Genomic DNA, 15,751 nt, shown 5'->3' with positions numbered 1-15,751 from the left:
AAAAGAGGAGCCGGCGATCTACCCGCCGCCGAAGCTCGGCCAGTTCTACGACTTCTTCTCCTTCTCTCATCTCCCCTCGCCTTTACAATGTCCGTGGTTTTTTTTTAATTCTTTTTTTAATGAATTTTTTCTTGAATTTAGTGTTTGGATTGATTGTCCGTTTGCAGATATAAGGAGGTCGTCGAGGCCGTTCGCGGAGGACAAGAGGGAGGATGACTTCTTCCAAGTCGACGTGAGTTTTGTTCAATTTTATCGTAAAAGTTTGAACTTTGCTTTATTTGATAAGGAATTGTTTTAAAGATAATTCTTTTTAAAATGAATTAGAATGCGATTTGCTTTGTATAATTCAACGGTGAAGTGTCAGTGACATAAGTTAGTCTGCACGTATTTTCATTTTCCTTTGTGAAGTTAATGGTGATGTGCGGATTCACTATCAGGTGAGAATTTGCAACGGAAAGCTAGTCACAGTTGTGTCTTCTCGGGCTGGGTTTTACCCAGCTGGGAAACGTGCTCTCCTCAGCCATTCCTTAGTGGGTTTATTGCAACAGATCAGTCGAGCCTTCGATGGAGTAAGTAGCATTGTAGAGCCGATGCTTAGATTGTTAACTTCTTCAATTTGTCCCGTGTAATGGTGTTTTTGAGTGAATAATTTATCGCACTTGCAGGCTTACAAGTCTCTCATGAAGGCTTTCACTGAACACAATAAGGTGAGCTTGTGTGTTATAATTTTAAGCTGTTTATTCATGTAATATTGTGTGATTCACCTTACAGAGAACTAGTGACTTATAGGATCTTAGGAGGAGCCGTTCTTGATCAATTAGAAATATAAATGTGAAATATGAAGCTGTATTTTTAAATCGCTAATTTTTAGCTACAACAAAACTGAGGCACACAATTTCATTTGATTGATGAATCCATGTGAACCACCAAAATCTTTACTATTGCATGTTAATGTGGTCATCTGTATGATTGTGTATTACTTTATGCAGATTTCCCATTCCTTAAAATTTCCCGTTTGATGGAAATGTGAAATGTCAATGGAGCACTTATAAAAGCAACACAAATAAAGTACCAAATCGAACTAGTATAAGCATATTGAACCTTCAATTGAACTGTTAAGTTCTTCAGTGAGAGAATTATTAGGCTAAAAATGGCCTTACTACGTTAAGCCGTCTTAGTAAATAAAATACTAATGCGCAAACAAGAATAATCATTATATTTTAGACAATTATCCTGTAATCAATGTATCTATGCATAGAATTGAGACACATTTACCTAAAAAGTTTTAATTGGCGCACTCTTGCCATGCTGTGGCCTATCGTTTGGGGTGTGCTTGTTTTCTCTGATGTATTATGCTTGTTTTAGCATGTTCATGTTCTTTCATAAACACCATAAAATTATCCATTGCATTAGATGCAACCATGTTGGAGCCACAATAATCAAATTCTAACTTTCATTAAATTTTTTTTAGGGAAAAGAAGGTGTTAAGCCCATATTACTATAAGAAAGAAAGCACAGAGTCTAACTTGCATTAGTTATAACACGATGAAGATTGTTATTCACTCTTAGTTTGTTTCTTTCAATGTTTAGTTTGGCAATCTTCCTTATGGATTCCGAGCAAACACATGGGTGGTCCCTCCCATTGTTGCAGATTCTCCATCTGTTTTTCCTCCTCTTCCTGCGGAGGATGAGACCTGGGGTGGAAATGGTGGTGGCCAGGGAAAAGATAGAAAGCATGATCAGAGGCAGTGGGCAAGGGAATTTTCAATACTTGCTGCCATGCCTTGCAGAACGGCTGAGGAGAGGCAAATCCGAGATAGGAAGGCATTTCTTCTTCACAGCTTATTTGTTGATGTCGCTGTCTTTAGAGCTGTCGAAGTTATTCAGAATCTTGCTGTTATACATAAAAGCCCAAGTCAAATGCCAAATGGGTCCTCTGATGATATTTTACACAAGGAGCAAGTCGGGGACTTAGTTATTAGTGTTAGAAGAGATGCACCTGATGCGAGTTCCAAGTTGAATATAAAGTTAGATGGTAGTCGGACTCCAGGAATGTCACCTAAGGATCTCGAGCAAAGAAATTTACTAAAAGGGATCACAGCTGATGAGAGTGCAACAGTTCATGTAAAGCGTTTTCTTCCATTGCTGATATATATCTGTTCTTTGGTAAACATTGGAGGGATTTTGTTTATTGAATGCTGAAGAAGCCTAGTGATTTTGCAGGATACTGCTACTCTAGGTGTAGTTGTTGTCAAACATTGCGGATTTACAGTGGTTGTCAAAGTTCCAATAGAAGCTTGCTTGTTGGCGGAGCCTGTAGAAAAGCAGGATTTTGATATTGAAGAACAGCCTGAGGGAGGTAGTAATGCTTTGAATGTTAATAGGTAAACTTGGAAAAACTTATTAACGTATGTCTTAAATCAAATTTGCTTAGTGTTTTCACATGCATCTTATGCATCTTCATGTTCTCCCGCACATACACCCACTGTTAATATTATAATTCTATATTATCTTCCTGTAATCCACTGATTCTCTTAATCCATCATACGATCCTAAAGACTAAAGCCACCAAAAACACTTTGATTCTGATTTCTCTTTTATGCTCCCGATCATACAAAATCTTAAGTTTTCAGATCAAATTTGTTAGGGCTGGTGGACAAAAGGATGGAAATTCAATGAAGGGGGTAGTAGGATTTATTGATTTAATTAGCGTTTTTGTATAGGCTTTAGCTTTTCTTTTGGCTTACATGGGAAGAACATGATGAGGATCAAAGGGTCATGGGTGGTAGTAGGTGTATGGGTTTTGTTTTTGATGGTTTAGAAAGCGGAAAAGAAAAGGTATCAGGGATTAGGGTTCAAAGTACAAGATTAAAGAACTTCAGGTGGAGATGAAGAAATGGGTATACAATCTGAAACACTGCATCCTAACTGGTTAACCTAGAAACTTATTAATATATACAGGGTAAAGTGGTAGTCGCATGCTTTCCATCAACACCTTTAGATTCTTACACGTTTATATCACCCATGTGGAAAATAAGTTTCAATGTTCACACTAGAATGAATAGAATAAGATATAATATGTGGGTATGAAAAATCCTAAAAATTCAGGACTCATACATTCTGGATAGGATAGATTGAAACAGAAATGGATACAATAATAAACTGGTGATACTAAAATAAAATGGTATAAGTAAACAATTTCAGACTTACAAGCTACATAGTATCTGATGCCTGAAGGTTATTATCCTTTCATCTTCGCATTTTATCATTCATGCAGTATATTAATGACATCTTAGTCACAAGTGCACATTTGGCCCCTCCAGATTAAATTGTGAATTTTCTGATATGTCTGATTGTTAAAGTATTAGCCACTAATACATATCTTATACTTCTAGGGTACAAGTGTCTGAATGTCAAGTACATATTGGATAGGTGTGCTCCTCTATGAATTATCCTTGCAGCATAGCTCGTGGGCTGCATATCAGATGTTTTTGGGTTTTTTTTTTGTTTTTTATTTTTTATTTTTTTATTTTTGGGGGGGGGGGACTTTTTTGTTTTTTATTTTTTATTTTTTTATTTTTGGGGGGGGGGGACTGGGGTGGTGTTGTGGGGACTGGAATTTGTCCTGTCTGCATTTTTATTTTAAAATATTTATTACAAGGAATCAAACTCGTGCCACATTCCTGAAATGTAGCGTATTTGTGTTGGATTTTATATTTTGCATGGATTTGTCTGAATCTGATCCCTATGCTTAACATCATAGTTGGAACTTTAAGTCTGATCTGTGGTTGACCTAGAGGTTCTTTGCTTTCCTTTGACATTGCAGCCTGAGAATGCTGCTCAACAAGTCATCAACTCAATCATGTGGTGGTGTATTGCACTCGCAAAGTATGGACTTTGAAGATGCAAAATCTTCTCGGATTACAATACATAATATAGTAGCAGGTAGTTTGCAAAAGTTACAAGGCGAAGCTATTAAGAGAAAGCCAATCAGATGGGAGCTTGGTGCATGTTGGGTGCAACATTTGCAAAACCCGGCATCCGGAAAAACTGAGCCGAAGAAAAAAGAAGAGACCAAAGTTGAACCAGCTGTAAAAGGTCTTGGCAAACAATTTGGTCTGTTAAAAGAGATAAAGAAAAACATAGATGGCAAGGTTGGAAAAAAGGATTCTGGAAAGGAGAACATTGCCTCTGGTGGCATAGACAAAACACATGCGGTAGATAGCACCAGTCAGATAGAAGACAATGAAAATATGTTGAGAAATTTGCTTTCTGAAGCGGCATATCTACGCCTTAAAGAATCCGAGACCGGTCTTCATGTTAAGGTCTGCTTTCCTTCTTCATTTCAACCACTTTCATGAACATAATTTGGCTTATGTGTCATGCTTTTACTGAAATGGCATGAAACTATAGACACATAGAAGTTGCAGTTGTGCTAGGATTCACTAGAAAAGAACTCAGGCAAGTCTTGTTTGTGTAAAAGCACAGGTGAGGCAATCTAAATTGAGAATCAATCAACACCATTATCTTTTGATTTACAAAATCATATGGAAGCCAAAATTACATTTACATGATATTATCTTGCCAAAACCATCAAGAACAATTAAATGATGTTGCAGACTTAAATATTTGGTATAAAGTATTCAATAATTATGAGTACGTGTATAAAAATTTTATGCATAAATCATAATTAACAGTTTAGGTTCTGGATTAATATGAACCTTTCTCGATTGATATGCCCCTACTTGGAGATTTATTTGACTGATGGTTACGCTTTTTGTTAGAATCAAAATTTGTTGCTAAGAAAATTTTCCTGTTTAGGCATTTTAAGTGTTTTAAATCATGATCGACTTTGCATTCTTAATGTTGGTCTTCCCTGTGTAGTTTCTGTTGTCAGAATTTTGGCAAAACTATCTTTAGAGTTACTCTAGATTTTTTCTCCTTATCCTCAAGCAGTCTATATGACATCATTTTCCTTGTGTTTTGGAATTTATTGGACAAATCCCAGTATGCATTCATGTTGAAAAGATTCATAATTCAGATGCAGGGAGGCTTACCTTAACAAGCGCTCTATGAATGATAATGTATAGATAGCAAAAAAATGATACTGTATTGCTGCATGACATGGTTTATCTAATCTAGTGCTCTTATGGCAGTCACCAGATGAATTGATTGAGATGGCACATAAATACTATGCTGATACTGCCTTGCCAAAGCTGGTAAGATTTGTTTATTGATCTTCTTAATTCTTTTTTCCTTGCTCATTTTTCTTTTTTTCAGGAATGATTTTCTGAGATCTAATTTCTGTAATATGATTTTGTATAATATTTTAGGTTGCAGATTTTGGTTCACTTGAACTCTCTCCTGTTGATGGGAGGACATTAACTGATTTCATGCATACTAGAGGTCTGCAGATGTATTCTCTGGGACGTGTGGTAAGTAGCTAGTGATTTGTAATTACATGTATAATGTATCTTATAAAATAACTTGAATGCTCACCTTTGAGTATCCTTTAACATATTAGCATTTTCTGCTCATCTTAACAGGTAGAATTGGCCGACAAGCTTCCTCATGTGCAGTCTCTTTGTATCCAGGAGATGATAATCCGAGCATTTAAACATATATTGCGGGCAGTTATCGCGGCAGCAGAGAACATAGTTGATTTGGCTTCATGGATAGCCTCATGTTTGAACGTTTTGCTGGGGTCCTTGCCACCAGAAAATTTGGACTTAAACCTATTAAATGACGATAATCTGAAGAAGCAGTGGTTAGAAACCTTCTTATATAAGAGATATGGGTGGAGATGGAAAGATGAAAGCTGTAAAGATCTAAGAAAGTTTGCCATTCTTCGTGGGCTTTGCCACAAGGTGACATGATCTCTTTTCCATATTGACTTGAGTTGTCTGTTGAGTTCCATTGTATAGCTGAACCTTCCAAACCCCATTTGTCACATGGCTAAGGTCCTAATGGAACTTTCCTCTTGTAGGTCGGACTTGAGCTGGTTCCCAGAGATTATGATATGGACAGTCCTTTTCCATTTAGGAAGTCTGATATTATCAGTATGGTTCCTATATACAAAGTAAGGGCGCGCTTCATTCCGAATCAAATATGACTTAGGTTTCTTGATTTATGACACCAGCTTTATATGGCAGCATGTTGCATGCTCATCTGCAGATGGACGCACTCTGTTGGAATCATCCAAAACTTCCTTGGATAAGGGCAAGCTGGAGGATGCTGTTAATTATGGCACGAAGGTATTAAAACACTGTTTTCCTGATATTTCCATTGTTATTCAACTTGCCTTTTGGATTCCTGGATGTTCTTTGATATATATAATTTTTAAATTCTAAAGGCGCTTGCAAAACTTGTGGCGGTCTGTGGTCCTTACCATAGAATGACAGCAGGAGCATATAGTCTGTTGGCTGTAGTACTTTACCATACTGGGGATTTCAACCAGGTATCTGTTCTGAAGTTGATTTTCCTTAACGTTTGATCTGCGGTTTGTTAGTTATACCTCCATAATAGTTGCATATCTCATAACTGGGACTGATTTCGAAACTTACTTTTACTTATAGGTACTTCAATTAGTTGTCATTTAATATATCTTTACAATTTGTAATAACATGTTACCTTGATTGAACCTTGTGTAAATACCTAAAAGTCTATGAATTGGTAAAAATTATGTGATCTTTCTGTGGATCCATGCTACATTTTATAGTCTTTTCTACTAGAATACTCACCTTGTACATCATTCTTCACTTTGCAATTCTAGTCTATATGACCATTGTAACCCAAACCATTTCACCTTTTTGAATTTTACCATTGTAACATGTTGACTATGCATAGTTACAGATCTACAATCGTTGCTTTCTGTCTTTTGCTCTGTCTTGGTCAATAGCATAAGGACTTCATTCCTCAACAAAGAAAGTAAGATTCCTTTTACAATGGAAAACATAGGGAGATTACTTGCTTATTTGCTTCCATGAAATCTAGTAGTTTGAAATAAGTAAGTATATTTTCGTTTGTAATTCAAACCATATGATGTTCTAGATTCAGAATTTAGTCATGATTCGTATTCTTCACATAATATTTGGGGAGTTTTCTTGAGTTCCTATTACCATACCAAATTTTGCTGAAGCTAAGGGGGTTAAGTGACTCACTCTTTCGTCTCTGGATTTGCTTTCTTTTGATGACCATAAGAGGTTTTTATTGGATGGTTAAGGGAGAAAATCATTGGTTCCTCTGAACTCCTATGTGCTGGAAGCACAAATAACTGTAATATTGTAGAGACGACCTATGTTGGCTTGACTATCAATGATAAAAAGTCTTTAGGGAGAAGTAGAGATGATTATTTGTGTGTGTTGAAGGAAAAGTCATATTGCTTGTAGCCACTTTGAAGACAATGTCGTCTTTCAGATATAATGATAAAGAATGATGGGAAATTACGACTTGGAAGCTGCATTTAAATTTTAGTTAAAACTTAAAACCAACAGTACGACATCTTTTTTAGGGAACTAACATACTGGCACACTCAATGTTATGGAACTTTTTTTTGTTGAGGTGTTTTTGTTTGAGATTGAGTGGACGTTTGAAAGAGATCGAGCTTGACTTATGAGCATTTAGCTAAGCTTATTACTTTTCCATGATTGATGTTTCATCAGGCAACCATCTATCAGCAAAAGGCTTTGGACATCAACGAGAGGGAACTTGGTCTTGACCATCCAGATACAATGAAAAGCTACGGAGATCTTGCTGTTTTCTATTACCGTCTCCAACATACAGAATTGGCTTTGAAGTAAGTTAAGCCACACAAACTCACCATGCTTATGACATTGTTTTAGTTGTGTTAGGACAAATGCTAGTGATGATATATTATCAATAAGTGACTGACACGCAGGTATCAGAAAGGTGCCAACACAGCTAGTAATACCATTGTCATAAACTATTAGCCTTTTGTTCTTATGCTAAGACTCATTGAAAAACATAACTATATATCGGAAAACACCACTAGCATGATTTCCAGCTGTAGATAGATAGCGCAAATCACATTTTAGGTGGGGACAACTCCCTCCATTTAGTATCCTACTTACCACCACCCTCTCAATCCTATTGCAGTTTCTTTAATTTAAATTGTTTTTAGTGAATTGAAGAAGCATCCCTATAACCACATTACATTATAAAACAATCTTTCCAGATACGTGAATCGTGCTTTGTATCTTTTGCACCTTACATGTGGTCCCTCACATCCTAATACTGCTGCAACATACATCAATGTGGCGATGATGGAAGAAGGCCTTGGAAATGTTCATGTTGCGCTTAGGTACCTCCATGAAGCTCTTAAATGCAACCAAAGATTACTTGGAGCTGATCATATACAGGTCTCTCTCTCTCTCTCTCTCTCTCTATATATTACTATATGCATATGACAATATATATATATATATATTATATATATATATATATATATATTATATATATATATATATATATATTATATATATAATATGTAGAGATTAATGGGTATCCTTGTCATAGGAGGGGATTTCCTCCTATGACGCCTCTAAAATCACATGATTGAGCGACATTATGGATGATCCGCTCCGTTGAACTTGATCTACATATTCTAAAACCCCAACACACCAAGTTTGGGGTGAACCCGTCGTCGTTGACCATTCATCCACTCGTATCAATTTTAACGGTTTTGAATAAATAGAACTTTTCACATGGCTCGATGGAGGGTCAAACGACGACGTTCACCCCAAACTTGGCTGTGTTGGGTTTTAGAATATGTAGATCAAGTTCAACGGAGCGGATCATCCATAATGTCGCTCAATCATGTGATTTTAGAGCGTCAAGGAGGAAATCCCCCTCCTATGACCAAGATACCCATTAATCTCTCTCTCTCTCTCTCTCTCTATATTATATATATTATATACTATATATATATATATATATATATCTATATACGCCCTCCCTCCCTCCCTCCACACACACACATGTGCGCGCATGCACATACACACACGATGCAACAGCAGCAAAATAAAAGAAACCCAGGCATCATTCATTCTAATCTCTATTTCACAGACTGCAGCCAGTTATCATGCGATTGCCATTGCTCTATCATTGATGGAAGCCTACTCTTTAAGTGTCCAACATGAGCAAACAACTCTACGCATACTTCAAGCAAAGCTTGGAGCAGAAGATCTCCGTACACAGGTTGTTGCAGCATTCAATAATATGATTCCTCGAGAATTGAAGATCCATATTGTTAATTTGAATTTTAATTGCTTATTGCTGAAAAATGAAGTTACCTATTACTGAAGGATGCTGCTGCATGGCTCGAGTATTTTGAGTCCAAGGTACAAGAACAGCTAGAAGCTGCACGGAATGGTACTCCAAAGCCTGATGCCTCAATTGCCAGCAAAGGCCATCTAAGGTAACAGCTCTATCGTAGTGAAATATTGCAGAAGCATGAAGAACTGCAAAAGAAGAGTTTAACAAAAGAACTACGAGGTCAAGGTTTTCTGCCAACTCTTCAGTTGGAAGATTTATGAAATGAGTTAGGAAATATTTTTCAATTATAAGAAATTAAACATGAAATTTCATGTTCCAATATATATTATTGGTTGATTACATATAGTATTTTATGTTTTACCAATCCATCCACAAACTTGCCTTTGATTATAGGTTTTCTTCCCTCATATGCAAACTAAAACTGAGAATTACACGTTCCTGCTTTGCTGACATGCACTTTTATAGAAACAACATATAATGTACTTATAATGGCTTTTTTCTTTTCACTTTTATGTCAGTGTATCAGATCTTCTAGATTACATAAACCCGGATGCAGAGTTGAGAATAAGAGAACTTCAAAAGAAACAAGCCCGGGCAAAGGTTTGTTCTTCTTGTCTTTTTTTCTATAAAAAATTTCTTGAAGACTTATATTGTTCTAAAATGTCCACTATGAACGATCCTAGAATGAAAACATACTCTATTTCCCGTGTATCACAGATCAAAGTCAGATCTGGCCAGAACCAGTGGGAAACAATTGAAGATGAAGACGCAAAGGAGGAACCTCTAAAACTGGACCACTCACAGGTCTCTAATGATAAGGAGAACAGCACCCATGTCGAGCCGGAAGAACCTAAGGCTGAGAAACCTAATGTTACAGAAGCTAACATACCTGCTTTTAGCAGTCTACAGGATGAAGTGTCGCAGGAGGACATCTCAGATGAAGGATGGCAAGAAGCTGTCCCTAAGGGACGGTCCCTAACAAGTCGCAAGCCTTCTGGTTCAAAGAGGCCAAGTCTTGCAAAACTCAACACAAATGCTCTCAGTAGTGCTGATAATTCTCGACAAAGAGCAAGATACACCTCCGGCTTCTCATCTCCAAGGACTTCCCCAAATGAGGCTGCGCAGTTACCGGCTTCTAGTCCAGTTTCAAAGAAGTTGGTGAAAAGCTCGAGCTTTAGTCCCAAGCCAACCACACCAATTGAAAAATCTTCAAATGGCAAATCGACAGCAACAACTCCTGCAGCCAACTCTGCAGCTGCTAAATCTGCTCCATTGACAAGCCCAATAACAACAAGAAAATCTTTGTCTTACAAAGAAGTAGCATTGGCTCAGCCAGGAACTATAGCGAAGGCAGTTGAAGAGCAGCAACCAAAGGAAAAGGAGTCCAATAACCAAGACTCCACTGTGATTGCTGAAGGCAAGAAGAAGGATGGAGGAACCACAACTGAAAAGGCAAAATCACCTTCTTCATATGAGGTTGAAGGGGAATCCATTAAGGGGAAAAATTCAGAAACAAGTTTCACTGTTGTGCCTGAGTCATCTTCAGAAGTTGGACCCACCATTGCAGAGGAGAAAAAGGAGCCTCAGTGCACTGAAGCTCTGGGTTTAGATTCTGACAAGTTGAGCACTTCAGTAGATTCAAAAGATGTCCCACCTGCCTTGGCAGAAGGGTCAAAATTGAATTCCCCGGGAGATTCAGAAGATGCTCCTTCATATATAGCTGCCACAGAATCAGAAGTAGCAGAACAAGTATCTACTGAGAAAGAACAAGAAGGAGCATCATCCACGGAAGAGACACGAGAAAAGGGTAGCTTAACTTCTACAGAGAAAGATATGCAAAGAGATGGTTCTTCTTTCGAGAAGACTTCAAAAGAAGAAACAGTTGATGATGCTAAAGAGACAAGCAAAAAACTCTCTGCAGCTGCTCCTCCATTTAACCCGTCGACTATTCCGGTGTTTGGTTCAGTTGTGATGCCGGGCTTCAAAGAACATGGCGGGATCTTACCACCACCCGTGAGTATACCTCCTATTATGAGCATGGCTCCAGTTAGGAAGCATCCTCACCAGTCGGCCACTGCAAGGGTACCTTATGGACCGCGGCTAGCTGGTGGATATGGACGGTCTGGCCACCGGGGCCCACGGAACAAGACTGGCCCCCACAATGGAGAGATAGTAGTGGTAGATGGAGGATGGTCTGGTCCTAGAATCATGAACCCAAATGCTGCTGAATTTGTACCTGGTCAGCCTTGGACACCTAATGGGAATCCAATAGGTTCACCTACGCTGGTTAAAGACGGAACGTCTGAAGAGAGTGAAGTTCTAACAGAAGCGGACAGCACCAAGAAGGATGGAATGGATAATGAAGAGGAGATGGAGATTCAAAATGTGGAGGTGCAGGAGGCTAATGATGGCAAAAATGATGAGATTGAGACTGACCTGAATTCGAATGCTAAGGGCAGTACCTCTGAAGCTCCCATTATAATGAAAGAAAATTTGGAGGCAGCACCGTTAGTTGAAAAGGCTGGCAAATGCTGGGCTGATTACAGTGATGGTGAAGCTGAGGTTGTTGAGGCTTTAAGTTAATATGAAAAGAAAGGAATATCTGAGAGATAAACTGATATTTTTGAAGGACTTGGGGTTCTTGATGGCAGTTGCATGAGTACTACAAGGTTTTGAGCAGCTCAGAGAAACTCAGCGAAAGTCCAGCCAAGCCGGTTGCATTTTTTTTTTTCTTCTCACTTTTATGCTATGGCCTAATTGATAGTGCCAGGGAGCTGCTTGCTGTTATAACAACGGTTAAGATTTTTCATTATCTGAACTTCCCAATTTTCCCCTTTCTTCATTTGTTTAGTGTTGTAATTTAAGACTGATATTTGAGTTTTTTTTCCCTTTACGATTTAACCATTTGATGGAAAATCTTGGGAGAACTTGTTGGGATGGAGTGTGGATTCATTTCTGTGAGCAGGTATCTGACCTGAACAAGAGCATCTGTTAGTTTATAGCAGGTTGTCTCTGGATACTTTCTGCAAATGGATATTTTAAATACGTTGTACTATCCGATAGCTTTCGTTCCATATGAATAGTTGTTTCCGTTATTCTGATTCTTTGCTCTTAAGTGTTCTATATTTCACAAAGTACCGTTATTCTGATTCCTTGCTCTTAAGCGTGCTATATTTCACAAAGCACCATATCTGCTATGAAATTGCTATCCGTTACTGCAATTTTTCTGCTAATTGCAGTTCCATATTATTTGGTCCCAGTTACTTATTCCTATTTCTTTCACAGAATCCGCCTTAATTTCTTGAGTTGTCATATGAATCTACTTTTTACAAGAGAAATCTAGTGAGACTTGAATGTGGAAAGCACAAGGAGAAGACCGCATTATCAGGAACCAGCAGAGAAACTTCTTTTGTTTAATGTCAAACTGTAGCTTGCACATATTGGTTGACGACTAAATCTGCAAGTTATGAAGGCTTGAAGTTGAAATGGAAAATGTTATCAAAGAAAGTTGCATATCATGATGCTCATGGAGGTTCTGATTGTTCTTATCAAGAGTCAACTTCCATTTCAGATCAAGGATTACTTAAATCATGACTTTTGCTAGTTTGTCTTGGTTGCAGATTCTAATATGGATCTATACATGCGGCTTTCCTTCATTCCAAGTGCCCCCAAGCGAGATCCGCAATGGATTGATCCCAGGCTTTGTTGCATTACAAGACACACATTCTTTCCCAGCAGAGGTGCTTTATTTTTCCTGGTTTAAGTCTGAATCTTATTCTTGCATATAAGTATCCTGATACTGAGGCGTTGTGTAAAGCTTTAGGTATGAACTTGTCAGATCTGCCCCCATATTAAAGAACATATGACAGAAAGTGACCAAGCAATGACCTGATGATTTTATTTTCTTTATTTCTCAGCAAAGGACGTCTAATTTGATTAATGTTTGCGTGCATGTTCTGATCACTAATCATAAAGGTCTCTTACTTCATTGGTACTTTTGCGTATACTATTAACTTGATTTGTTTGCATATATGAAGCCAAGCCTCAGATGTGATAAATTAAAATTTGTTTAATTAGGGTTTGACACATCCAATAGGTTTTAACATTTCACTCATGGGTCATCACATAAATCTATTACTGGAAATTTTCTGTCATTCTACAGAATTTGGTTGCCTCGCTTCTTGTTGGAGTTGAGCATTACAGAGGAACACTTCAGGGAAAAAATTGTTATAATTGAAGAAGATTGTATCTGGTAATTAATCTAATCCAACAAAGCAACAATCTGAAAGCTTTTTAGTTGACACCCATGATATGCTAGGCAAACTGTACAAATCTCTAGATATGAACTGATAGAATCTCCCCAATATTAAAGAACTTGAAAGTAATGGTTTCTTAAGAATGTGACCTGATAATCTTATTCTCTTTATCTTATTCCTCCAAATAGCTATCATATTGATTAATGACCGCTTACAAAATCTTGTTAAACATGAATACCCCTTCAATAATTACTAAAAGTTCAAGTTGTCTGCCCCGTATATACCAAGCAATAGATTTCAGGTTCAATAAGTTAACTTTGTCACCTAGAGCTTTGATGCATCCACAAAGTTTTAACATTTTCGAGGTTTGTCATTACATTAACCTGTAACTTCTCAATCATGCTGTAACAACCCTGTTGCCTTATAGGACTCTTGTTGGTGTGGACGGCGTGGTAGCATCACAATTGAACACCTGCAATTTAATACGACAAGGAGGGGGGATAGATGTGAAAGGTTAAACCTAGTAATTAATCTAATCCATGACAGGAACAACCTGAACGCTTCTTTAATTGACAGCCATGATATGCTTAGCAAAGTTAATAAAGTTTATCAAAGATTTTAGCACAAAACACCAAGAAGATGCATTCAAATAAGTTTATCTCATTTGAGATATCTTTTTCTAAAAGAATATATACTAACCTATTTAGTCATCTTCATGATCTTTTCTTTGATATCTTTTCATGCATGAAGATTGTGTGATTAAAAGTAGGACAAATTTTTAAAAACGCCCGTTTTGCAATATTAATAAGCAAAATCGACCGTTTACAAAAATATTCAGCAAAATCGATTATTTTTAGTGAAAAAGGGTTGATTTTACAGTTTTCCAACTGCACGGGACTACTAGTCCCGTGCAATTCTCCCAAAATCACCCATCACCACTTCGTGCTCTCTCCAACTTCACCGATGCCCAACTCCTCCCTCTCCAAACTTCGCCTCCCTCAACTCCTCCCTCTACTCCTCTCTCCTCTCCAAACTTCGCCTCCCCCATGCCCCAACCTCACCTCCCCCTATTCTCATTTCATTTCTTTGAAAAACTAATCAAATAAAAAAAAGAATAATTACAATAATAAACGGCCGTCGTGGCTGATTTCTCGGTCGCACCGCCACCGATCGCCGCCGAGAACAAGTCTCCTCCGCCTCCGGCGGATATGACGGAGCCCGACGAGACCGAGTACCAGAGAAATGTTCAGAATCTAGTTGATCTCTTATCGAAGCTCAATCCCTCAAGAAGGAGTTCTCCCCTTCGTCTTATCTTGCTCCAGCAGTGGTCCCCACCGCTGCGCGATGGCGGCCAGATGAAGCCTAGCGCCGGCTCTTTGCTGATGGCCCCGTGTTCGTGGCATGTTCTAATTTGATGGATTAGTGTTGAATTGGGGGAAAAGGAGTGATCTTTGAGAAAGTCTTTGATGATGGCTTGTTCTAATTTGATGAAGTATTGCTGGGAATGTTGCAGAGGAGGAATGGGTGACGCAGCGCGGAAGTTGTAACCTCGGAATCCACCAAGGGTGTTCTCTGAATCCACAAAGAACGATCGTCGAATCCACGAAGAGCTTCGAATCCACGAAGAAATATTGAGGAAAAAACGAAATTTTATTAATCAAAAGTTATGCCTCTAGGGCTTACAAGACTCTTCTTAAATAGAAAAAGAAACAAGACTCCTACAAGGACTCTAATTCCTACAAGGACTCTCAACTTACCAAAAATGGTAAAGAATTCCTAAAACATTAAAACTCATAAAAAGACTCCTTATGAATAGGAAAGTCCACCGGTCAAATCTGAGATCAAATCGGATTTGTTTCCTAAACAAAGCAGACTCCTAAATTATTACTAAAAATAGTAAAAACGGACAAAATTGTAATTATCTCTCAAACCGTAAGGAATTTGACGAATCTGAGAACGCAAACCGAATCCTAAGGGGTCGGTTTGGATGGCTCCGTCTCGTCGAGATAGTCGATTTTCATATATAATTCATCCAATTCCGACATACGGTTTGAAAGTTACGGCCGTTTCTTCGAAACATGTTATTTTCTTCGACCAGGCCCGCATTTGGGCTTGCGACTGTCCCACTTTGACATAAACATGTCTGCTGCGTGTTCTACATCAGATGCTCTCAGAAAGAAAGAAAGAAAGAAAGAATATTT

General features: G+C 38.1%; 1 protein-coding gene across 1 annotated transcript in view; it reads left to right on the top strand.

Moving 5' to 3' along the window:
* Positions 1 to 12,293, top strand: part of LOC109840542 (protein TSS) — a 14,231-nt gene extending 1,938 nt beyond the window's left edge. Inside the window, exons 5-23 of the mRNA XM_020409219.1 lie at positions 1 to 89; positions 168 to 232; positions 438 to 569; positions 666 to 707; positions 1,591 to 2,124; positions 2,224 to 2,384; positions 3,827 to 4,325; positions 5,157 to 5,219; positions 5,334 to 5,435; positions 5,547 to 5,867; positions 5,987 to 6,079; positions 6,153 to 6,254; positions 6,353 to 6,457; positions 7,662 to 7,795; positions 8,195 to 8,378; positions 9,085 to 9,216; positions 9,324 to 9,436; positions 9,813 to 9,894; positions 10,012 to 12,293. The exon at positions 1 to 89 is cut by the window's left edge and continues 148 nt beyond it. Coding sequence (XP_020264808.1) covers positions 1 to 89; positions 168 to 232; positions 438 to 569; positions 666 to 707; positions 1,591 to 2,124; positions 2,224 to 2,384; positions 3,827 to 4,325; positions 5,157 to 5,219; positions 5,334 to 5,435; positions 5,547 to 5,867; positions 5,987 to 6,079; positions 6,153 to 6,254; positions 6,353 to 6,457; positions 7,662 to 7,795; positions 8,195 to 8,378; positions 9,085 to 9,216; positions 9,324 to 9,436; positions 9,813 to 9,894; positions 10,012 to 11,877 — 4,819 coding nt within the window. The 3' untranslated portion in view covers positions 11,878 to 12,293. The remainder of the gene's footprint in view (positions 90 to 167; positions 233 to 437; positions 570 to 665; positions 708 to 1,590; positions 2,125 to 2,223; positions 2,385 to 3,826; positions 4,326 to 5,156; positions 5,220 to 5,333; positions 5,436 to 5,546; positions 5,868 to 5,986; positions 6,080 to 6,152; positions 6,255 to 6,352; positions 6,458 to 7,661; positions 7,796 to 8,194; positions 8,379 to 9,084; positions 9,217 to 9,323; positions 9,437 to 9,812; positions 9,895 to 10,011) is intronic.

Source organism: Asparagus officinalis, chromosome 5 (genome assembly GCF_001876935.1).
Source record: "Asparagus officinalis chromosome 5, Aspof.V1, whole genome shotgun sequence".
Taxonomy (NCBI): domain Eukaryota; kingdom Viridiplantae; phylum Streptophyta; class Magnoliopsida; order Asparagales; family Asparagaceae; genus Asparagus; species Asparagus officinalis.
The sequence above is the reverse complement of the archived record's forward strand: the minus strand, read 5'-3'. Positions and strand labels throughout refer to the sequence as shown.